The sequence below is a fragment of the Octopus bimaculoides genome, chromosome 5, assembly GCF_046866305.1.
Source record: "Octopus bimaculoides isolate indiv1 chromosome 5, ASM4686630v1, whole genome shotgun sequence".
Taxonomy (NCBI): domain Eukaryota; kingdom Metazoa; phylum Mollusca; class Cephalopoda; order Octopoda; family Octopodidae; genus Octopus; species Octopus bimaculoides.
This window is the reverse complement of record NC_142932.1, coordinates 101098690-101124916: the sequence shown is the minus strand read 5'-3', so window position 1 is coordinate 101124916 and position 26227 is coordinate 101098690. Positions and strand designations below refer to the sequence as shown.

Below are 26227 nucleotides of genomic sequence, written 5' to 3'. Positions count from 1 at the left end.
TAAACATTCAAACATCGTCACTATCTTTCCAAATTCTGCTGTGTTTGATCTTCTACAGTCGTCTTGGTGTATAAGTCGACCTACCTTTTTTTAGCTGTAGACTTGTAGATCTTTATCTAAAACAATTTGACCTGTCAGTCGGAAAATACGGTAAAACAAAAGTAGCGGAGACTTATTGGGGACAGTGAAGGAACCAGAGCAACTGGAAGTTACTTGTTGCTGAACAAAGTTTTGATCACGATTGCGTTGCACGTCATTCATTAGAAATTAGTTTTATCAGCTATTTGCTTTCTCATACTGATCTGAAATCCAAGGCACAAAAAAAATCACACCTGTATATTTTCTCAACCTTCAAACACTATGTCGATCGTAAAGTATTCAGTATTCTAATTCCAACAACCTGGTAAGTGATGAAACATTGTCATTACATATAGGTATATGAAAATAAAGGGAGCTAAAAAAGGCAAGGAACGTATAAAACACGAAGAAACAGGTTTTATTGACATGACCACGTCAGCTAATTACCAATAAATATACCTAATTATTGTTAATAAGTATAATAAAATGAAAGCTCATTTGTTCATTGCCGCATGACAAGAGGCGGCTTCAATGCAATAAAACTATTTTCACTAAGTTTTACTCTGGAAAAACTAACTTCTTTTTCTTTCTTTTTTTTTTTTTTCTCATTTGTTTTGATTTGTACATTTTCTGTTTTGTCCCATAAGATATGGAGCTGTTAAAATACATGACCCCTTTACACATATTACAAAACTTCATTTTGTCTCACATCTTTACTCTTTTACATGTTTCAACTCGAGAGTCTTGGCTATCCATTCTCTCTCTCTCTCTCTCTCTCTCTCTCTCTCTTTCTCTCTCTCTCTCTCTCTCTCTCTCTCTCTCTCTCTCTCTCTCTCTCTCTCTCTCTTAATGACGAAGCAAAATGAATACCTTCAAATCTACTGTTTGAACATAAAAAATTGTTGTTTCAACATTCCTTTATTTTTAAGAACAAAATTTAAAAAAAAGAAAACTAGAAATAAAAAAGAAATTACATAGTTTTCACATATTTCTGTCCAAGTTTTTTCACTGTGACAAAACATAGGATTCTAAAATACCTTGTTCGAAAAATTGAATAGTCATTTTAAAAGTCTCACCGGTAGTGTTTATATATTTATAGTTTATTTGATTTTATAATTGCGGATCAGTGCTTTGAAGTAAAAACATGATATCATATTAATAATAAGGGTGAAGTAAACAACGCAACCTTACCCATTTAAAGTTTTAAAGATGTTACCGACGTTCGGAAAGGGAAATAGTTTAATCTTGAAACCTGTCTTATTAAGAGAATGAACCAAATTATTCTTGGCAATGGGTAAGTTAATCAAAGAGGCCACAAAGACATATTCATCAATTACCACATGAAAATTCTACTGCTCGCGAAACACTTTGAATACCTTAGTGAAGTTAATTCACTGTATGTTTCGACATGTTTGGTGAAATATCATTAACTGCAATATACACCATAACAATCCCAATGGTTTCTTAAATGAAAGAGTAACACCACTTATTATTCTGACATTGAATATTGTTACTACTGCTTTCATCGTAGATGGTACATATTTTACTATCTTTGTTGTATATGATTGAAGTTGATTTTTCACGGAGAGCAAATGCAGCACATTCTATTCTACTTCTAACAACCACTGATTTCTTCTCTTGTACATTGTTTAATTCAAATTTTCTTGTCATTGCTGAAGTATAGTGATTCTGATCTGAAAAATAAATGATCGCATATACAGTTTGCATGAAAGGAAAACACAATATACCAATCAAAGACAAAAATATTTTTTTAATCCATAAATAGCAACTATATTACTCAAAGTAGCTGCCCTCACCTTCCACAACTTATTAGGACGCAGAGTCCATGTGATTAGAAATTGATCGTTTAAATTTTACCTAATATTGAACGTTGAAATGCTGCTAAAACATCAAATTCATTTGAAAAATATATCTATAATTATATTTAAAATTACATTTGAATATATTTGTAAAAGCTTATGTGAGGGAGGGGGTGAAAAGACCGAGGTAACTTATCATGAGGAGTGTAATATACAAAGAATTAGATTGGGAAATGTCAATAAAGATCGGATGAAAAGTATGTTTATATTTATATTATGAGTACAGGTTAGAGCTCTCAATAAATGCTGGTTTTCTAGCCAAAGATAATATATTTCTCAGTTACAATAGATTGAAATTACACCGGACGAAGTATGCCCATCCTGTAAACATTAAAGTAATAGGAGCTAATGAAGAATCTTCTATGTTTATCTCCCCAACACTTAGAATAAGTAACCGATTCTTCAATAGTTCACATTCATTCCCTAGGGCCACCGCCAGTCAAAGCTAAGCATATATCTATATGTGGGGTGGGGGGGATCACCCTGAGGAAGTCTGGCAGTTCTCCATGTAAGAAGTCCAAAAGGTGAAGAACCAGCGCAAACATGGAGGGTAAATGAGAGCAATCAAAATTTACATACTAACCTTCAGCGTCGGATAGAAGAGCAGTTGATACTTGACTTGTTGTAGCTGAACTATAGGTGGACTCGTCGGTTTTAGTAGTTAAACTTGTGGTGGTAATGGTCTTGGCTGTTTCGCTCGTTTCTTGTATCGTTATGTCTTGTATTGCTTCAGTGGTCACAACGTATTTCATTTCATATATGACATTCCTCTTACAGATTGGGGTGTTAGTCTTTGTATTCGCAGCTATGTAACTGAAACCTAAAAACAAGAGGGAGAGAAAGACTCTGCATTATATATATATGTGTGTGTGTGTGTGTGTGCGTGTGTGTGTGTGTGTGTGTGTGTGTGTGTATGCATATATATGTATATATATATATATATATATATATATATATATATATATATATATATATATATATATATATATATATAAAATATATAGTTTTAGGGAAAATAACCAATTTTCAAGAACTCATCGATGAAAATCCACTATCACATATAGAAAAATTAATAATTAAAAGCACAATAAATGAGTATAATTTAAAGTAAAGTAAATATCATAAGATAAATATAATTATTATTTATTATATTTATCTTATGATATTTACTTTACTTTAAATTATACTCATTTATTGTGCTTTTAATTATTAATTTTTCTATATGTGATAGTGGATTTTCATCGATGAGTTCTTGAAAATTGGTTATTTTCCCTAAAACTATATATTTTTTATATATACTTTATCTATAAGGCTCAATTTAATTTTAATTTTTTATAAATTGATTTTAATTGAGTTTTTTACCTGTAATTTTGGATTTTGTCCCTAATATTATTATTTATATAAATATATATATATATATATATATATATATATATATATATATATATATATATATACATATACAGGGTATCCATAGATTATCTTTACAACTTGAAACAACAATGAAATAAAAATAACTCAGCGGAGTTTATTGGAGAACATTGATTTATTAGAAACAGCACCATGTTGTGTCAGTTATAAGGCCATCTCCAACACGTCAGCCAATTTTTATGCAAGATAATGCGCCATGTCACAGTACTAAAATAGTTAAGGAGGTGTTTGAGGCTGAAAAAATTACTGTCATGCGTTGGCCAACCCTGACCTTATGAAAGATACTTGGTGATAAGGTCAGAGAAAAACCGACTTCTGAAAGTTACGATTTTGGAGGAAAAACTTCAGGAAGAACTAAATAAATTTACGTCAGAACAATGTAAGAAATTGGTCAAATACTGTGGACGAAGTACTGAAGTCATAAAAATAAGCTATGTACACATCTTATTACTATATTGATGTGGATTGTAAAAATTTCTGGCAATTTTGATTTCTTGAATTTCATGTCATAAGTTCTCTAATTTTGTCCATCTTGTATTTATCAAATAAACATTTTTTCTATTGTAAATTATTTAGTCGATCACTTCCTACAAAATTTATTGTAAAGAATGAACGTGTTTTAAAGTATATACAGTAAAAATCCCATTTGGAAACATGAAGTAGAAATGCAAATATCTTTAAATTTTATTTTCTTCTCTAATTTGGGCCACTACTATGTTTTGTACGGAGAAATAGATAGATAGATAGATAGATAGATAGATAGAGAGATAGATAGATAGATAGATAGATAGATAGATAGATAGATATATGGATAGATAGATAGATAGATAGATAGATAGATAGATAGATAGATAGATAGATAGATAGATGTGTGTGTGTGTGTGTTGGGTATTTAAATTGTGTCCAGTAGGTGGTCCCTGTTATGGGAGTTCTAGGGTATTAAGAACCGTGGAACCACCCCTTAGCCACTATTATTCACAAGTCTACACTGACTCGGAGTAGTAGCACCTATTAAGGGGCCCAGCTAAGGGTTAACTAGCGAATGGGAGTGAATAACCTCTAATTCTTCTTAGAACTTTTTTTTCTGAATGAAGGCAAACTGGTACAAAAAAACCTGAAGTGCAATTGGTTTCTGGTCGTCTCAATCTCTGTGGTGCATTGGTTTTCAAGCTGATCGCACTGAAAAGTGGTTTCAGCGTTGTACAACATTTTATCTACTCAAAGCAAATTCACGCACGGAGACCTCTTGCACACCTGAAACATTTGCATGGAGTTACTGTGTTGAAGAAGTGGTCTTACCCGGTCACGAGTTGATTTCTACCGAACGGATGGATGGACAGACAGACAGACAGACAGACAGACAGACAGATAGATAGATAGATAGATAGATAGATAGATAGATAGATAGATAGATAGATAGATAAGTTGGTAGATAGATAGATACACACATACGTGTATATATATATATGTATGCATGTATATATGGAGAAATAGTCAAGGTAGAAAATGCCAACGACCTCGAACCCACAAGAGTGAACAAGAGAGATAGAGACAGACAGAAACGAGGAAAATGCCCTTTGTATTTGAATACTATGCAAATTTTCTGTTAAAAAAACTTTTCTGTTAATTTTTCCAAAATTCAATTGTTTTCTATACTTACAGTTGAAAAATCTCAATGACTGAAACCGGTACTGAAATGTTTTTTATAAAATTATTTTAGCATTTTCTACCTTGACTTTTTTCCATATATATCAACTAATGTGTTCCTTTTCAACCTATATACCTATATATATATATATATATATATAAAACTTACCGTTAATAAAAGCCGGATTGCGTTGCGTTCCGTTTATAAATGAAAAAATGTATTGTAAATAAACAAACAACAGATAAAAAACATATAATGTATACTGAGTGTACAACTGGACAGGAGACAGAAACAGAAGGCCCCTAATTCTTCATCAGTTAACAACCAGATGGTATGGGGACCTTGTGTGTCTGTCTCTCGTCCGGTTGTGCACTCAGTATACGTTATTCGTCTTTTATGTCGTTTGCTCATTTATAATACATTTTCATATATATATATATATATATATATATATATATATATATATATATATATATATAGATAGATAGATAGATAGATAGATAGATAGATAGATAGATAGATAGATAGATAGAGATAGAGATATAGATATTGATATAGATATATAGATATATGGATGGATATATATATATATATATATATATATATATATATATATAAAAGATAATAAGAGTGAAAAAACTACAGAAGGCTTGTGTTACATGGTTAAAGTATATATTTAAATTATGTCAGAAAAATGTTAGAAAAATGTTATCAAATCTTTTTGGTATATAAACATTGTATTTTGAGAAATAACCGGTTTCGTGTTGTCTTTTCAAATTTCTCTACTTCACTGTGTCGTGTTCGTTCCAGTCTGAGAAACAAGAGTTCTAGATAGGGGGAGGTAATTAGGGATTTCTTCCGGTATAAGGGAGATAATCGAAATCTAGGAGGTGGTAGAATTTGATTAATTTACCATGGTTTTGTTCTATATTTTTTCCCCCTTTTTTTTCTCAGTGGGGTGATGAATTTCCTTATTTAAATGTGTTAGCAATGGTTAAGTTTGGGTTTGTATTTTTGAATGAAAAAGGTTTCCTTATTTAATCTAATCTGTGTTGGTGTTTTAATGGCACATTGATAAAAAGGAAAGATTATAAATTGTGGTAGCATTTGTTTTGCGCATTTCTCAATATGATCACTAAAAGGTATCATTCGGTATTCTGGGTGTGCAATCTGCTGGCGGTGCAGAGTGCATCTACGTCTGAGCGATAATCCTGTGGACCCTATGTAGTTCTCGTGGCAGCCCGAACATCTTATTACATAAATAAGATTTTCTGAGGCACAAGTAAAGTTAGATTTAACTTTGAATTTGTGTCCCTCTTTGAAGAGGAATTCTGAACCTTCTAGAATGTTTGGGCATGTTGCACAATTTGGTCGACCACATTTGTTTACTTTCGCATCTGTTGTTTCGGAAAGTAATTTTGCCTTTGTGAGGATCTTTTTCAGTGATCTTGGTTGTTTGTGGCTTTTGATGATTTTGTTTGTGTGTAAAATTTCCTTTAATTTGGGGTCCTTATGTAGCATTGGTATGTTTTGGGTGATGATGGTGAAGGCTTCTTTGTTTCTGGGGTTGTATGTGGATATGTACGGCAGTATTTTCGGGGAATGTGTGTTGCTGTGTTTAACTTTTCTTAAGTTTTCTATGTTAATTTGTGATGCACGTCTGATTCCATCCTCTATGAGTTGAACTGGGTAGTGTCTGTCAATTAGTGTGTTTTTGAGTTCTTGTAGTCTGTAGTCTCTAGTATTTTCTTCTGACACTATTGTGCATATCCTTCTTGCAAGGTTGAAGGGGATGTTTGCCTTGGTGTGTCTTGGGTGGCATGAATCAAATAGTAGATATTGTTTGGCGTCTGTGGTTTTGTAAAATATGTCCGTTTCTATTTTTAGGTTTACTTTTTTAATTAGTATATCCAAGAATGGGAGCTCCTTTTGGTTGTACTCCATTTTTCTTTTATGTATTGGGAAAGGGTGTTTTCAAAGGTGGATAAAGATTCCTGGTATATTATTATTTCCAAGTAACCCATTGTTAGGTTCGCAATGACTGGAGCTGCCCTAGAGCCCATAGCAATTCCGGATTTTTGTCGGTAGAAAGTATTGTCAAACATGAAGTGGTTGTTTCGTAAGATGAATTCAACCGATTTAGTAATGAATTCTTTACTGATCCGGTTTGGGATTTCTTTCGGGAATTGATCCAGCCAGAATTGAATTGCCTCAAATATATATATATATGCTCTGATCAAATTGCATTCGCTGGGAGGGTATTTTGATAAAAAGCATGTGGTTGAAATAGAAAATGTATATAGCTATTATAGGTAACAAAAGGTGGACAATATACGACAAAACGAGTTTATTAACATCGTAAATTATACGCCTCGTCACATATTGAAATCAAAGGAAATTTCGATAAGTCACAGTCACCATACAACTCCCAGTTTAGCAATTAAAGTTGCTACAAATACGAATAAATATCCAAGAATATGAGCAATGGAATAGGTAAAACATGGACTACAATAGTTTCATAACTAAAATAATGACTGTTACATGACTTGTAACATACATACGACCAGCTTAGCTAATCTTCAGGTCCCACTGTCGTGTGGAGATGAACAAAAGAAATAATTTTTTTCTTTTGTTCATCTCCATGTTACAATGTCAACAACTTATAGGTAAGGCAATAGGATCTAAAGATTAGCTAAATAGGTTCCATGTATGTTGCAAGTTACGTAAGAAAATTGATGTAGCTATGAAACGACAGCAGTCCGGGTTTTACTTCTTCCATTCCTTACATTCTCGGATATATAAATATATATATATATATATATATATATATATATATATATATATATATATATATATATATATATATATATATATATATATACATATATATATATATATATATATATATATATATATATATATATATATATATATATATATATATATATATATATATATATATATATATATATATATATGTATATATATATATATATATATATATATATATATATATATATATATATATATATATAGAGAGAGAGAGAGAGAGAGAGAGAGAGAGAGAGAGAGGTCACAAAAGCAATGGAGGATACTGATGAGCACCGCTATTGCTAAAGCGGACCCACTGTCACTTTTGTGACCTCTATTAATTTTGCCTTTAGGTTCTGATTGCTAATAAGCCACCCTTTTTAATTTGGTATACTCTCTCTCTCTCTCTCTCTCTCTCTCTCTCTCTCTCTCTCTCTCTCTCTCTCTCTCTCATACACACACACATAGATAGATCGCTGACCACAACATTCAAATTTTTTTTCCCCGTGTTTTTCTCCTTGTTTTTCTCCTTATTCTTTCTGTTGAAGAGCGTAGCTCGAAACGTTAAAGACTTTCTCTATTCGCGAGCGTTAAACTAATACATCATTTTGTTGTTTACACTACCTGTCCTCGTCTGTTGTTTTTTTTTCGTAAATTCTCCCATATATATATATATATATATATATATATATATATATATATTGATAGGAAGGACAACAAAAGAAAGAAAGAAAGAGACCTCGATATTATATAAATGGAGGAATTTATCTGTAAAAATACGTGACACTTATTCGGTAGCCCTGATACATATATATATATGTATATATATATATATATATATATATATATATATATATATATATATATATATATATATATATATATATATATATATATATCATTCCTTTCTTTCGAAGAGCATAGTCTTGAAATGTCAAAGTCTTTTCTATTGTCCCCGAGCGTCAACTTTTTAGTAATACACTTTCCATGTTGTCCCCTCACTCGTCTTTGTCTTTTGTTTTCTGCACATTTGAGCTATATATAAATATATATATATATATAGGTGAGAAAGTTGGTATGTGAAAGCACGTGGTTGGATGTATAAAAGATAATAAGATTGAAAAAACTACAGAAGGCTTGTGTTACTTGGTTAAAGTATATATTTAAATTAAGTCAGAAAAATGTTAGAAAAATGTTATAAAATCTTTTTGGTATATAAACATTGTATTTTGAGAAATAACCGGTTTCGTGTTGTCTTTTCAAATTTCTCTACTTCATTGTGTCGTGTTATCTCATTCCACACGGGCAGAAATACAGGAAAAATAGAAGTTGAAAATGCACTGAGAATAGTTAAAATATATTTTTATTATTATGCTTAACAATTAAACCGGTTTCACAGTTTACACTGATTTTCAAAACGTTGAAATAGAAAGACACGGATTATATCGCAGCTGTCTTACTTCTGACTAGTGTTTGAAGATTAAATTTAGTGTCTTGATTGTAGCTAGACATATTCATTCAACTATGTTGGCCTTCCTTTTATGCACAAAATAGATTGTTACGTGACACTAACGCACGAGCGTAGCGGAAAACGTACAAAAGGTTCTAAATTTAATTATGTGTTCATTCTCTACAAACACTTGACAAAAACCGTTCAGAGCATTGACTGTTTGGTATTGTCCCTACAAATGTTCAGTCAACCGTATCAGCCTTAACTTACGATGCCAAACGTTGTGGAACCTACAAAAGTTTCTAAGAACAATCATGTGACTATCCTCTACCAATCAAGTCCAACTCAACACATATACTAATTTGAGCCATGAACTCCATATAAATAATAGGACAAGCTTCAAGCTTCAGACAGTCACGTTTTTCTATTTATACGTGTTTCTATATATATATATATATATATATATATATATATATATATATATATATATATATATATATATATATATATATATATATACACACACACAGAGTATAATCCTTCATATCTACAACTGTTAATGCTTATAAATTGAAATGTATATATGTGTGTGTTTACATACAAACATATACATACATATGCGCGTCTGTGTGTGTGTGTGTGTGTGTGTGTGTGTGTGTGTGTGTGTGTGTGTGTGTGTGTATCTGTGTGTCTGTGTGTCTGTGTGTGTGTGTGTGTGTGTGTGTGTGTGTGTGTGTGTGTGTGTGTGTGTGTGTGTGTGTGTGTGTGTGTGTGTGTGTGTGTGTGTGTGTGTGTGTGTGTGTGTGTGAAGTGTCAAGGTGCCAAGTGTTACAGTGAGTCAACGGTTTATTGCAGAGAAAATGCTACCGCAGTTAACTTACCTTCCATATTTTCTTTGAGAAACTGGTATTCTGCACCAGATTCGACTTCAAGGGATTTAGATTTGTCGTTACAAGATACCAACCGTTGAGTGGAATAACCAATTTGCACTTTCTCGTAACAATATATTTTATTACATATTAAATTTGGGTGGGCTGTAACTAGAAAACAGAAGTAAACAGTCGGTGAAATTTAAGTCAATACTCTAAATTATTCAACATTGCAGATAAACGAATGAATTCGTTTTTATTGGGCAAAAGATCTCGATGTTTAGAAAAGAAAGTTGTAATGTATATGTCCTTCCCATTGAGGCTACCTACACAGGAACTGAATTTAAATGGACACTGAGACTATTTCGCTCTTTTGGCTTTCATAAGATTATTACTTGACCATTACCATATCTTTACCATGGTAATGACCCTTACAATAATGCAAAAAAATTACACAGAGTGACATCTTGTGCCTTGGCTCCAAATATACCAAGAAAACGTTTGCCCTCTTATCTCTATGTTTGGAGAAACAGCATATTCCTTTATGTGGTAATGTATACTACCATTTGCTGAAAGCCAATATTGAGTAGCCTCGGAGCGCATCCAATCTTGTAAACGAATTCTCATAAGGTCGAAGGCCTTCATGAACAACAAAATCAACTTAGGAAAGTTGGGTTTATTATTTATATTTTCATACAATTGTGAAAGGGAGATCCTATCAGTCGCGAAGCCACAATGAAATTCGGAATATATCCTTTCAACAACTTTTTGCTATATATTTAAGATCACATGATCGAAGTCTTTGCGGTAATGCTCAGCGCAAAGCAGTACCTCCATATTCGTTGTCGCTTCTATTAATAAACAGTATTAGCAAGAGTCCGTCCTTTGGACAATATAGACGGTGTGGAGAGGGGAGATCTGCTACATGAACAACTACTGAGATTTCATACTAACCGTATCTACACCTGCGCCTCGCAGAAGACACTCAAGCGTTACCTCACAATGATTGTTGAGTGTCCGGAGATATCTGAAATGTGGACTTATGCTGAACACCTGTTGTCCGGCAAAGGAAGACTACAGCTGTCGACTGAGTCAATTATAAAAATTGACCCACCGGGAGTTTTAACAAACGAAGGTAAGAATTGTTTTCTCACGGTTGTAGCAATAGCGAAAGAGACAGTATGGAAGACTAGGATAAAAGGAATTAAAACAGGCAACTTTATCTCTGTCACAATTTACGTTCATTTTTTGCTTTTCATTTGAAAAGGAAAGTGCGGCTGGAGAGGAGATGTCTGTCGGAGTGCACGTTCCAAAAGAGATGGAAGCATGTTGCACGAGTGTTGTGTGTGCAAGGAACCGTGTGAATAGACGGAAAAAAATAACAAAAAAGGTACCAGCGATAGATCGGGGCTTGTGGGGGTCATCGCTTCAATTGTATTGTCTCTGTATTGTTAATATCATTCGATTTTTTATATTTTATTTAATTTTTAAAGTCACATTTTATGTAAAACCATACCGCATTACTGATCCCAATCAGTTGTTTTGTACATTTCTGTGTTTAGCCGCCGCTACGATCTGAGTTCAAATTCTGCCAAGATCAACTTTGCCTTTCATCCTTTCGGGGTCGATTAAATAAGTACCAGTTACACAATGAAATCGACTTTATCCCTTTGTCCTTGTTTGTCCTCTCTATGTTTAGCCCCCTGTGAGCAATAAAAATTTAAATATATGCTGAATTGGACTAATTCCGGTTTTTTCACATTCCAAAACATTACAAGCATATGGAAAAATTTGTAGTTCTATATAGTTTCAAATATTGGCATAAGGCCAGCAATTTTAATGGGAGAGAATTAATGGATTTCATCGACCCTGGTGCTCAACTGGTTCTTATTTTATCAAACCCGAAAGGATGAAAGGCAAAGTTGACTTCGGCTACATTAGAACTCAGAACGCAAAGAAATTCCGCTGAGTATTTTGTCCGATGCATTCACGAGTCTGCCAGCTGGCTGTTTTATGTAGTTTTGTAAATAAAGAATAATATTTAAGTAGACTCACCTTTGTATAGAAACAACTTCGTTTCTATTTCACAGAGTATATAGCACTTCGCTAAAGGTTCTTCCCACTTTACTTGAAAATCAAACTCAATACATTTGCGTGTCTTCTCATCTGGATTATCACTAGTTAAATTAGTGTAATTCAAGACCTTCGGATAATAACCGTATTCAGGGTAGGTCCAGACGGGTTCAGTCCTTCGTTCATAACCAATCCAATACTTCTTACTAACATCTGGAAAAGGATTTGTCAGAAAGAGATTTCAATTATATCGTTAATTATTGGTTTCAAACTTTGCCACAAGGCCAGCAATTTCAATGGCGGAATAAGTTATTACATCAACCCCAGTATTCAACTATACTTTAGTCCGGAAGGAATGAAAGGCAAAGTTGACTCCAGCAGCATTTGAACTTAGAACGTAAGGATGGACAAAATGCTTCTAGGCATTTTACCCGGCGCGCTAACGATTCTACGACGTCGTCGCCTTTATATCTTTAATTATGAACTCCTGATATTTCACTGAAGAAAGTTTAAAAACTAAAACGCATTAAGTCACATTATGTTATTCTGTTAAGAGCTTAGAATTACTTAGCTCATTTGTAGGAAGATAGTTTATGTAGAAGTTAATGAAGGAATGAACTAGTATTGTTCCAAATATATCCATTTCACATGTAAATAAATATCATTTGCCGCAATAGTTATGCCAGTTCATATCTTTTATAAATAAAATTTCAAAGTTAAATAACTGGTATTAGCTATTTTGCAAAACATCAATGTGTATCAAAGACATTGCAAGTCAAACAGGGTTATGTATATGCAAAAGTACGTAAACGTACTAATTTATTCATGTTGCCTATATAGATATATGCCCACACCAAGAAAACACAAACATGCGCACATATAAACATATGCGTACAGGCACACATGTGTGTTGTGTTGGCACTTCGTCGCTTACGGCGTCGAGGGTTCCAGTTGATCCGATCAACGGAACAGCCTGCTCGTGAAATTAACGTGCAAGTGGCTGAGCACTCCACAGACACGTGTACCCTTAACGTAGTTCTCGGGGATATTCAGCGTGACACAGTGTGACAAGGCTGACCCTTTGAATTACAGGCACAACAGAAACAGGAAGTAAGAGTGAGAGAAAGTTGTTGTGAAAGAGTACAGCAGGGTTCGCCACCATCCCCTGCCGGAGCCTCGTGGAGCTTTAGGTGTTTTCGCTCAATAAACACTCACAAAGCCCGAACTGGGAATCGAAACCGCGATGCTATGACCGCAAGTCTGCTACCTTAACCACTGGGCCATTGCGCCTCCACTCGGGCACACATACACATGCGCACAAAAATACACGCAAATACGCATTGGTACAGGCACGGCTGTGCAGTTAAGAAGTTCGTTTTGCAATCACATTTCGGGTTCAGTTCCAGTGCGTGACACTTCCGTCAAGTGTCTCCTCGATTAACAAATGCCTTGTGAGTGAATTTCATAGACAGAGACTGTGGAAGGCCTTCGTATAATAATATGTGTGTGTGTGTGTGTGTGTGTGTGTGTATGTCTTTGCGTCTGTGTTTCTTCCTCACTGCTGCTTGAGAACCGGTGTTTGTTTTCGTCCCCGTCACAAAGTGGTTCGGCCTATGAGCCCGATAGAATAAATACCAAGCTTTAAAAATGCAAGTTCTCCGGTTGATTTGCTCGACTAAACCCTTTCAAAGCAGTGCCCCAGCACGGCTGCAGTAAGTCACATATATTCGTCAATGAGTTTGTGTATGCGTGTATGTGAAAGCGAAAGACGGTAAGAAAAAGAAAGACGAGAAGGCAGTGCTGAATGTCGCATGGTTAAAAATACTCCTAATGAAATCTTATCAGTTTACTGTAAAACGGGACAGTTTACTGTAAAAAGTCGATTATTTTCAACTAAAACAATTAGTGAAGTAAAATAAAGTATTTATTGGGTTTTGACTCGTCAGTTAAATTCAAAAAGTAAAAAGAAACATCCGAATATACTTCAGACTTAGAAAATATCCTGGCATATACTCCATTCTTATAAAAGAATAAAAATTTAGGAGACATAGTAATAGCTATTCTATACATTCTTCTACACTGTGTAACAAAATATTTATTTGTTGTTTTTGTCTTTGGTCAGTAAGTATTATTTCCTATTTGCTTCTATCTAGAAATCAAAGGAAATGATTGCTATTCTATTCAAACTTCGCTTTTGTGACCTGGATATCAATGTTTTGAAACTGATCTATTTTCCATTACATTTCAGACAGATTCAGCGCTGAGGTGCTGAAGCGGAAATATCGTTATAGCAAATATTCTGCTCAATACCACAGATTTGCTTGTAACCATTTGAGCATGTCCCGTAGTGGCGGACAATATGTGCATTTCTGATGATGGGCAGTTGTGAGGAAGCACCATAACCATGGGTTGAGAGGGATTCTTTGGGGGTTTGGATAAAAATAATAATTGCAAAGTCTGAAGGAAATATTAACCATATTTTTTATACTTTCTAGGGGTAAGCAAACAGGAAATAGCAGTTACTACCCAAGGGCAATCGTATTAGACAGTTTAATCTGGGGGAGAATTATGCAGTTCCTTAAAATTGAGGAAAATCGTTGCTGATGGTGTACAAAGGAACAGATAGTAAAGACATGAACGCTAATTTTCGAGACATTCCTGATCCTTGAAGACAGAATTGACTTTTGTCACTGTTTTAATGGTGACTTGAATGCATTTGGCTTGAGAAATCGTGATACGTTTATGGATAATTCTCGAGAGCATGTGTTGTAATTCGTTGAGAATGCTCAGGCCCTTTTTCAATAAATTGTCTAAAATAAGGCGGTGAGCTGGCAGAGACGTTAACACGCCGGGCGAAATGCTTAGCGGTATTTCGTCTGTCTTTACGTTCTGAGTTCAAATTCCGCCGAGGTCGACTTTGCCTTTCATCCTTTCGGAGTTGATAAAATTAAGTACCAGTTGTGTACTGGGGTCAATGTAATCGATTTAATCCCTTTGTCTGTCCTTGTTTGTCTCCTCTATGTTTAGCTCCTTGTGGGTAATAAAGAAATAAGAAACGTTAGCACGCCGGGCGAAATGCTTAGTGGTATCTCGTCTGTCTTTACGTTCTGAGTTCAAATTCCGTCGAGGTCGACTTTGCCTTTTATCCTTTCGGGGTTGATAAATTAAGTACCAGTTGCGTACTGGGTCGATCTAATCGACTAGCCCCCTCCCCCAAAATTTCGGGCCTTGTATCTAGAGTAGAAAAGAATAAATTGTCTAAAATAGATGAGTACAGAGTAACTACTTTTACTCTGTATTCACTCTCTACATATTCTACCATATATTTCCCAATATATTTTTCATCATCTTTGAGTTATTTCTAAAAGGCTCTTTTATATATGCCACTGCAGAACAGGTAAGTTATTCAATCTCAAGCGATATTTAATTCTAAATCACACATTTCGTCCGTCTTTACGCTCTTAGTTCAATTCCACTGCTGTCGACCTTGCATGTTATCCTTTTGGGTCGATGAAATAAGTACCAGCTGAACACTGAGGTCGATGAAATAAGTACCAGATGAGCACAGGAGTCAATGTAATCGACTTACCTCTCCCCTGAAATTTATAGCTTTGTGCCAAAATTTGAAACCTTTATTGTTCTCACACACAGAAAAAGTCGCCAAATCGCGCAAGCTAAAATTCCCGTCCAACAGCCTGCCAGATGAAATTGTAAGATACACACGATTTGTTCTTACAGAATTATTGTGCCACCAACAATTCTATTTTAACTAGTACTTATTTTATCGACCCCGAAAGGTGAAAGGCAAAGTCGACCTCGGCGGAATTTGAACCAAGAGCGTAAAGGCGGACGAAATGCTCTTAAACATTTCCCCCCCCCCCCGGCGCGCAAACGATTCTGCCAGCTTGCCGCCTTATAGGGCTGAATAATAATCCTTTCCACTAAAGGCATAAGGCCTGCAATTTTGGAAGAGGGGAGCTAGTCGATTACATCGACCCCAGTGTTTCACTGATATTTAATTTAGCGACCCCGGATACAGCCGGTTTGAATGCCAGAGTAAACTTGCAATAGAAGGATTCCTCATGTTACATGGAGAGAGATTATTTATGGCTATAGATTCCATCATTCGTTCAACTTACCGATATGACCTCTTAAACGCATCATCTTCTCTTTAGTATAAACATGGAAAAGGTGTCCATTACATTTCAGACACTTCTTTTCAGCCGTCGTATAATTAAATTCACCGAACACAATATACTGCATTGTAGTCATGGTATTGTTAATCGTTACATTTAACTTTACACAATCTGAAAGCAAAAGAAAATAAATAACATAACTTCAAAAATATCTGTTGCTTAAAATTGATTCTAACTGAATTGAGAAATATTAATATTAAACGTCATTCTTTAAAAAAAAAAAATTAATCGTTTCAAAGATCAAACAGACTCTATTCAGATTTTTAACACCACGCAGTAGCACTAAGTATGCGAAATAAATGCAAGCTTTGAGTGTCTAATTCTTCAATTCTGGAAATTATAAGTTGCCTCCTCCTTTCCTTTGCGTGTCACTAACAATTGCCACTAGGTTTTTTTTTCTCCGGCTAAGAAGGAAATTTAAATCGATTAAGAATTTTCGGCGTACAGCATTCATTGCTTTACTCTTTCACTTCTGAGCCATGTATACACACATACACACATAAATAATTAATAATTGATAGCGACAGAAGCGGTATTAATGCCAAAAGGTAATATTTATTTCCCACTTAAAGATAGATATTGTGGTAGAACACAGAATACTGCGTTATTTGTCATGAAAGGGCGTTTCATATGGACATGTGATGCATAAAAGCACTCGTGTTTATAAGGTTAGCGAGCGAGAACTATCTGCTACGGGCACTCGAGCTTCCAGATCACATAACTTCCGTCTTTCTTGGCCTTGTCAATGGCAGACGCCCGGCTAGGCATATCAGTAATACCCGCGTCAGCGATATATAGAATCTCAGCGTTTGTTCAGGCACTGGTTGCAGTCAAATGACTGAAACAGATAAATGAATAAAAGAAAATGCATATATATATGTGTGTGTGTGTGTGTGTGTGTGTGTGTGTGTGTGTGTGTGTGTGTGTGTGTGTGTGTGTGTGTGTATATATGGGGGGGAGGGTATATGCGTGTATACTAGTCAAGTATCTCGTCGATGCCGGACAATTTTCTTAATAGAATGCCTTGGCGTATTTTCGGAATAACACGCCCACATAAGTTGGATTTTCTCCATTTTGACGGGGATTTTAAAATCTTTTTTTCCACCACATCCCTGCAAATGATAAGAAGAAAGCACTTAATAAACATAATTTTTTGAAAATTTATGATTCCCCTTCTCTCCCTTCCCGACAGATTTTCTCCTTTTTTTCACTACGCATTTAAAAACAATGGGAGACACCGTTTCAGTACAAAGGAAAAATTTGAAAATTTATGATTTTTTTCAAGCCCCCTCCCCCACTCAGTACCGCTTTGGCCTATTTGCTTTTCTTACCCAACGTACTTATGAAATTGCTTACACACATGCATGCACACACTCTCAGTGTGAGCGATATACTTTTATAGTGAGAAAGTTTACCATGAGAAAGTAAAAGAAATTGAATAAATTGCCGATTAGTTTTTCAAAATCCCGAATATGGTATCAGATGGCTGTTATATAGGTTATAAAATTAAGATAAAAGTAAAATGTAAAATAGAAACAATACACGACCCAGTGTAGATCAGAAAAAAATTGAAATACATTTAAATATTGTAAAGCCTTAATGTGTGCTAAATAAAATTATAAATATAATCACATTCATTCTATACTACTTCCTGTGCTTCTTTGTCCGTAGCAAATCGACGACTACGTAAAAGATGTTTGAGCGGCTCAAAGAGATAATAGCCAGAATGGGCAAAATCTAGACTGGGTGTTCCAGCAACTCAAAACTCGGTTTTACAATGATTTCAACAGTGTGGACATCTGTATATGGGTATGCATTGTCGCGCAACAATAACACTTGATTTGACGAGAGACATCGGCAAATGGTGAGAACTGCTGTTAACCAGCATTTCACTATAGCCTACACTGGTGACTGTACACCTCTTTTCCTGATAATGTTACAACACAGGCCATTTTGCGTCCCCAAAAAACGGTTCTCATCTCTTTTTCTGAGGAGGTTTGAGTGCTGAATTTTTTTTTCTCTGGCGATTCCAGGCGTTTCCACTCCTGGCTCTGCCTTTTGGATTCTAGCTCAGGGTAATGGACCCAGGATTCATCTCTTGTATCTATTTTCTCAAAAAAAAAGCTTTGCCTTCCTCGTTGTAGTGGTCGAGTAAGCATTGGCAGACCTCCATACGATAGTGCTCATGCATTTCGATAAACTCTCTTGTTACCCAGCTCGCATTCACTTTGTGGAAGCGAGGCTTGTCGTGGATGATTTCGTATGCAGAACCATGACTAATTTGCAGAGAACATGCTACCGATGGGCACTCGTCTTCGTGCTTCACGTTTGTCTGATCATTTCTAAACTTCTCGATCTACTCACACACACTTCTAAACAGAAGAGCACTGTTCCCGTATTGCCCTAAAATCCTGCGATGAATATCCACGGCTGACACACTTTCAAGGTACCGTCCCCAATCTTTTATATAAACCCTCAGTGATGAATTATTATTATTATTATTGAGTGAGAGAGCAGTGCATGCCATCAAAGTGACACTGGGGTAAAATATACAAAGCCCAATATACCCATCATGACTACCCGTCTGATAAGGGTACACCAGGCACATGCATCACAACCATATGTGCGCGACATGGTGATCTCATATCAAGATAAACAGCGCATGACCTCGCAGGTGGGGCCCAGTTAGAATTTTTTTCAGGTCGAGTAGCCCATCCCGCTCAAAAGGTCCCTGAATAAGGTTTGTTTAAGGATGTTGAGCAAAACACCCATGTTTCCAAAGATGAACTATTCAAACCCCAAAGAACTCCTCTCAACACATGGCTATGATACTCCCCCACTACTTCTGCTCGTGATCAGAGATGCACATATCGTCAGCCACCAAGGGACATGCTCAACTGGTTATGGTCAAACAACTGACAAGCAAATCTGTGGTATTAAGCAGAATATTTGCTGTAGCCCATTATTATTATTATTCAGTAGTTTTATTTTTATAGCGTGCTTTCACTTCCCTACCGAGCGCAGCTCTGTGTGCCTTGGGTATGTACTGTGGTTTGCTGTGATGCTCTTATGGTTACTCTTATCGTTAGCACGCAGAGCTCAGTAGCATTTCATCCGTCTTTAAGTTCTGAGTTCAAATTCCACAGAGGTCGACTTTGCCTCTCAACCTTTCGGGGTAGATAAAATAAGTACCAGTTGAGCACTGTAGTTGTTGTAATCGACTTACCTTCTCCCTACGAATGTTTAGGCCTTGTGTCTGTAGTAAAAAGGATTATGCTCTTAAAGGAAAAAGGTGGTGAACTGGTAGAATTGTTAGCACACCTGGCGAAATGCATAACGGTCATGCTGGGGCACCGCCCGCAAGAAGTTTTAGTCGAACGAATCGACCGCAATAATAACTTTGTTTTCTTAAAGCCTGGTGCTTATTATATCGGTCTCTTAGGCCAAACCACAAGAGTTACGGTGGCGTAACACACCAACACCGTTTGTCAAGCGATGTTTTGGGAAAAATACAGACACAAACACACACACACACACACACACACATATATTCTTTTATTGTTTTACTTGTTTCAGTAATTTTGACTGCGGCCATGATGGACCACCGACTTTATTCGAACAAATCGACCCTAGGATTTATTCGTTGCAAGTCTAGTACTTATTCTATCGGTCTCTTTTGCGGAACCGCTAATTTACGGAGACGTAAACGCACCAACATCGGTTGTCAAGCGATGGTGGTGGGACAAACACAGACACACAAATACATACATACATACATACATATATATATATATATATATATATATATATATATATATATATATATATATATATATATATATTTATATATATATATATATATATATATATATATATATATATATATATATATATATATATATATATATATATATATATACGACGGGCTTCTTTCAATTTCCGTCTACCAAATCCACTCACAAGGCTTTGGTCGGTTCGAAGCTATAGTAGAAGACATTTGCCCAAAGTGCTATGCAGTGGGATTGAACCTGGAACCATGTGATTAGGAAGTAAGCTTCTTATATAAGGGGCGCGTTCCTGTGCCCCTTATATAAATTTGAAAACAAATCCGAAGGCTGTAAATTACGGAGAAGAGCGACACACAAATCCTTTTAAATAATAACTGTATTTATATATTTTATATAAATAATATGTAATTGCATTTATTAAATACACACAAACACACACACACACACACACACACACACACACACACACACACACACATATATATATATATATATATATATATATATATATATGTATACGACGGACTTCTTTCAGTTTCTGTCTACCAAATCACCCACAAGATTTTGATCAGCCCGCAGCTACAGTAAAAGACACTCGGTCAAGGTACCATGCAGTGGAACTGAACCCGGAATCATGTGGTTGGGAACCAAACTGCTTACTGCGCAGCCATGCACGCATGCGTGTCTGTGTACATGTTTTTCTGACAGTTCATCATGAATTATAAGGATGCATTGACCATGTTAACTTTTTCTCTTACTTCCTACATTTGTATCTACAACTTCTATGCGAGTATAATAATATATCATTAGACATAGTTCTTCATTCTAATGAGTAGCACCACATGCTAGAAATAGTCGCCAAATGTCTTTAAGAACTACATTATTTACTCCATTAACAAGGGTTGAAAGCGAGGGAAGTGAACAAAGAGGATTTTTTCTTTTTTTATAAATGTTTTAACCATAGATCGATCTCTAGTTTAGAGATGCATCTCTCTTTTCCGACATCAGTATATTATTACACATTGTACATAATTATAAACATTTATACACACCCATACGAATAAGACGTATCCACAAGCGTTTATACAACTGTTCACATTTATATACAAGCTAAATCTAATTCATTCTCCTCAACTACGTGCGTATACGACCAAAAATAATACTGGAGTGAATATATTGGTCGGAGTAATTTATATTTATATAAAATCAAGGATAAAATCAAGCAGCCAGTATGTAATAAAACCATACAGGTAACAATTAATTCAAAATACATAATTATATAAATATAATTATATATATAATTATAACTGATTTATATATATAATATGCTTAATCAATATTTGGGTAGGAGGTTTGGAATCCGTGGATGTTGGTTAGCAAGTGAGAATGGAAAATAGTGAAAAAGAGAATAAAGTTTGAATCTTTTTTAAAACGGGGGCCACATTTTTCATTAACGAAACACTTTGAAACTTGGAACACTGGTAGAATGTGTCATATAAAACATCTTTTTCTCTTAGTCTTCTTAAAAAAAAAAAAAGAAATCCCTAAGTTATTCCATGTTAAAGCTGTCGTATTTCTGTAATTTCAACCAATCACTGACGTCCATTCAGCCGATATACATTAAGTGCCGACTACATAAACAAACGATTCTGAAACAATTCTATCGGTGATAGGGTTAGGGTTAGGGTTAGGGTAAAACAGCAAATTTAAAAAGAAAAAAGCAAATAAAACGAAGAAAAAAAAAGAAAATGAAAGAAGCAAATTTAAAATGAAAAAAGCAAATAAAACGAAGCTATGGCTTAATCAGCCAAAGGAGTAAATGTAAACAACTGAATACTTGTCAGTGATTGGTTGAAATTATCGAAATAAGACAATTTTTTACATGAAATAAATTCGAATACAAAAATATTTTTCTGTTCTATAACACAAAATAGATAAGTATACGAAGTTTGAAAGTCTTTCGGTACCAAAAACACTACGTAAAACATTAATGAAAAATGTGGCCCCCGTTTTAAAAAAGATCCTAAAGTTTATTTCGACAAAGCTACGCATTAAAAATAACGGGGGAATATAACACTACGATTTCAATTCTTTTTCGTCTACATGACATCAGTCGCAAATAGAAATTTAGTTAAGCACGCGAATCGGGTTACCTGGAGTTTCTTACTACATGCCAATAGAAAACCTCTGTACAGTCACTCACTATGCTAGAAATAGCAGCTAAATTTGTTTGCATGTATGAAAATATGGCAGGATTATGGGTGGAATGCCTGTGATTATAAATCTAATCGATCGGGATTGTTCTGGTCTAGGATTAAACAACAACCGTGTTCCATGGTTCCATGGTTCTAACGCCCAAACCCATGTCTTTCAAAATAGTAAAGGATAGGAGATATATGAAAAAGAATAAGTAAACCGAATTATTTAAATATTTTTTGAAGTAAATGAATAATGAATAAAGTGAATAAATTATATGAGCTATTTACCTTCGGCTTCGTTGAAATAAACCACAATTAAAAAAATGAATATTTTCATAAGTAACATCTTTACACTTGAACATAAAAACTTTTGATATCTTCTAATTATTGTCACTTGTTGTCACTGCTTTCTCGTATACTTTGCATGTAAACTTAAACACGATATTAATTTTTAAAGGTAAATTGTTACGGAATCGTATGCAAATATGTATGTGCTTCTTATACTTCTTAGGAGTTTGTAATATGTATGTGTCTGTAAATACACATTAATGTATATGTGCGAGATTTATACTTCTAAACGTCATATTGATTTAGTTTCCTTGTGTTTTCTCTCTATGCCTCATTCTCTCACCCTCTTTCTCTCTCAATCTCTCTCCCCTTCTCTTTCTTTTTTCTTTCCTTTCATTCTTCTTATCTGGTATCCACTAAACAACTATCAACATTTCAATTAATAACACTTGAACTGGTTGCATGTGATACATGCCGAACAATAGAGCACGCATATTAAACAAATATTGTTTAAATTTTTGACAAATCACTCAAGATCTGCTAATAGTTTTCAAGGAAATTTAATAATGTATGTAACAATGTAATAAATATAATTTAATTTCAAAACATATAGGGACGCGAGTAATCTTATAAGAAAATCATTATCATTAATTTTTGAAAATCGTCTTCTCAAACTCGTTATTCATTAATAGGGTTTCTTGATGTATTCTGCGAGCTTTATCTGTTATGCAAAGCTTTAAAGCATCAATTGTCAATATTTTGTTGTAGTAGATCCTTTATGTTTTTATTTTTAAGCAAATTTCTAATTAATAGTTATTAGCGACAGAAGCAGTGTTAGTACCAAAAAGCAATCTTTAGATCCAACTTAACGCGTATGTCTTCTTAGAACGCTGAATACTGCGGTATTAGCGTTGACAGGTCCTCTCATATAGATGCATGTTGCATAAAAGAACAGACATATATCGAAGCAGACGAGAATCGTCTGTTATGAGTGCCGGAACTGCCAGATCACGTGATTTCAATATTCTGAACTTCATTAATAGCAGGCACCAGGCGACAGCATACCAACCAAATTTCGTTCCCATGTTATATAGAATTTTTGTCTTCTTAGCCACTGATGTCGCCAATAGCCAGCAGGCTTGTTAAAAAATAACTTTTAGATAACGGAATAGTATTAGTAACAAAGGCAATCTTTGTATCCAGCTTAATGTGGTTGTCTTATTAGAACGCTGAATAGTGCGGTATTAGCTTTGAGAAGTCCACACGGAGGATGTATCAATGCTAATACTGGATACCTGCCACAGGGGAAGTCCAATCGACTGAAATCGTGTGATCTAGCAGTTCCGGCGCCCATAACAAACGATTCTCGTCGGTTTTGATACACGTCTGTATTTTTATGCACTATGCGTCTATATAAGAGAATCTCTCAAAACCAATACTGCAAATTTCTAATTCATTGCACTGTGTAACAATTTGGTTTTTGTCTTTGGTCACTAAGTGTTATTTCCTATTTGCCTCTATCTAAAAATGAAAGGAAATGACTGCTATTCCATTCAAGCTTTGTTTTTATGACCTGGATATCAATGTTTTGAAACTGGCCTATTTTCTATTACATTTCAGACAGATTCAGCGCTGAGTTGCTGAAGCAGAAATATCGTTATAGCAAATACTCTGCTCAGCACCTCAGATTTGCTTATCACTTGCTTGACCTTAACCACTTGAGCATGTCCCTTAATGGCTGACAATATGTGCATCTCTGATCATGAGCAGGAGTAGCAAGGAAGCACCATAGCCATGTACTGAAAGGGATACTTGGGGTTTAAATAAATGTAACAAAAACAAAGTTTGAAGGAAATATTAACCATTTTCATACGTTCTAAGGGTAAGCAAATAGGATATAACAGTTTCTACGCAAGGATAAAAGCTGTATTTCACAGTGTTATCATTATCTAAGATGTGAATGTAGTGAAAAAAAGCTGATTCTACTTGTTTTGTTAATTTTACGATATTCATATTCAAGCTCCGGTTTATTTGCTATGGTATTTCCTATTTCATATCATTTCAAAGCATTATTTACACAGGTGTGTGATTAAGAAGTTCCCTGTGCATCCACATGGTTTCAGATTCAGTCCCACTGCGCAGCCCTTTGGAAAACTGCCTTCTCTGTAGCCCCTTGCGAGTGAATTTCAAAGGCGGAAACTGTCTAGACGCCTGTCAGATAGATAGATAGATAGATAGATAGATAGATAGATAGATAGATAGATAGATAGATAGATAGATGAGCAAACGATGTAAGGTTTCAGCAGGAGATGTCTGTTTTGACTGTCGTCGTATGAGTTTTTCGGAAGAGAATTTTTTAAAGTTTGTTCTCTCTTTCTTTCTCTTTCACCCCTTATTTCGCTCGATATATATATCTATATATATATCCTCGTTTGACCCTGCCTTGATTTGAAACCAAATCCGCCCGCTTGTTGCTTGCAAAGAAAACGGGAAATTTCTTTGTCCTGTCAAGAGGGAACAGTGATGTGAATGCAAATATTTCGGTGTGAACGCAAATAGCTGTTACGTGGTAGCAGGACATGCTAGAAATAACAGCCAAATCTTTACTTTTCTGGAAAGAGGAACCGTTTACGCGTGATTTCAATGTCACTTTCGTTGAAAGCATGCAAAATAACCTTGAAAAAGAAATAAGACCCGCGACACAAAACTCCCTTGGTGGGAAACTTCAAGATCCCCACCATCCTTCCCACCTTTCTTTTCCGGAAAAAAGTGGCTTGCGGCGGGTTTGGAGGTCAGATACGGTGTATGCGCCCGAAAAAAAAATAGTGGAAAAGAATTATTCCACACCGCGGTACGAAATATTTACCGAAAGAATAGAATCTTGTACCGATTATACCTGTATTTTAATTAATTCAAATTAATATACTTCTTGAAAAGTGGCAAAATTTTTGTCGGTTGCATCTGGGATAATTTTAGTAACAGTTAAGATGCATTAAGAATTTCAATTTTTGTGTTTATCCATAATGTTACTGCTTTTAAACCTGTTAATTAAATTTACCTGCCCAGAACAGTCAAATTTACTCAGCAAGATCAGTTAAAATTACATAACTATAAACCAGTGGTATATAAAGCACCCACTAACAAAATTTCAAATCTGTATGTAAAAAATTTACAAAGTTACAAGCAAATATTTTGGACCCCGCTCTTGAACCTGAATAATTCAAAATAACGTGAATAAGCGTTACATTTGACAGATTAATATGAACATTAAAGACGTTTTTAGGCGTTTTTTTCTCTTACACATGCACATAACACGGCCTCGCTTGGTTGGGTCTAATGGTGTGTTACTTTGACATCATCATTCCATAAGATTTGTTTATACGGAGAAAAATATTGAAAAATATCAATAGATGTGTGGGTGAGAAAAAAATCGATTGCTTGTTTAACTTGGTTAAACAGTAAGTCGATTGATTTTTTTTCTTTTTGTCAAAGCTCTTTCGTTGCTATTTGCAGCCTT

General features: G+C 35.0%; 1 protein-coding gene across 1 annotated transcript; it reads right to left on the bottom strand.

Annotated features, from left to right (window-relative positions):
- Window positions 1-977: 977 nt before the first annotated feature.
- LOC106868353 (uncharacterized) lies at window positions 978-22980 on the bottom strand. Its single transcript, XM_014913568.3, has 6 exons — window positions 22711-22980; window positions 16380-16547; window positions 12223-12453; window positions 10180-10338; window positions 2542-2778; window positions 978-1772 (listed from the first exon to the last, which is right to left on the bottom strand). Exons 1-6 carry the CDS (start codon window positions 22766-22768, stop codon window positions 1543-1545), a joined length of 1083 nt encoding a protein of 360 aa, XP_014769054.2. The 5' UTR covers window positions 22769-22980; the 3' UTR covers window positions 978-1542.
- Between the last annotated feature and the right edge of the window lie 3247 nt (window positions 22981-26227).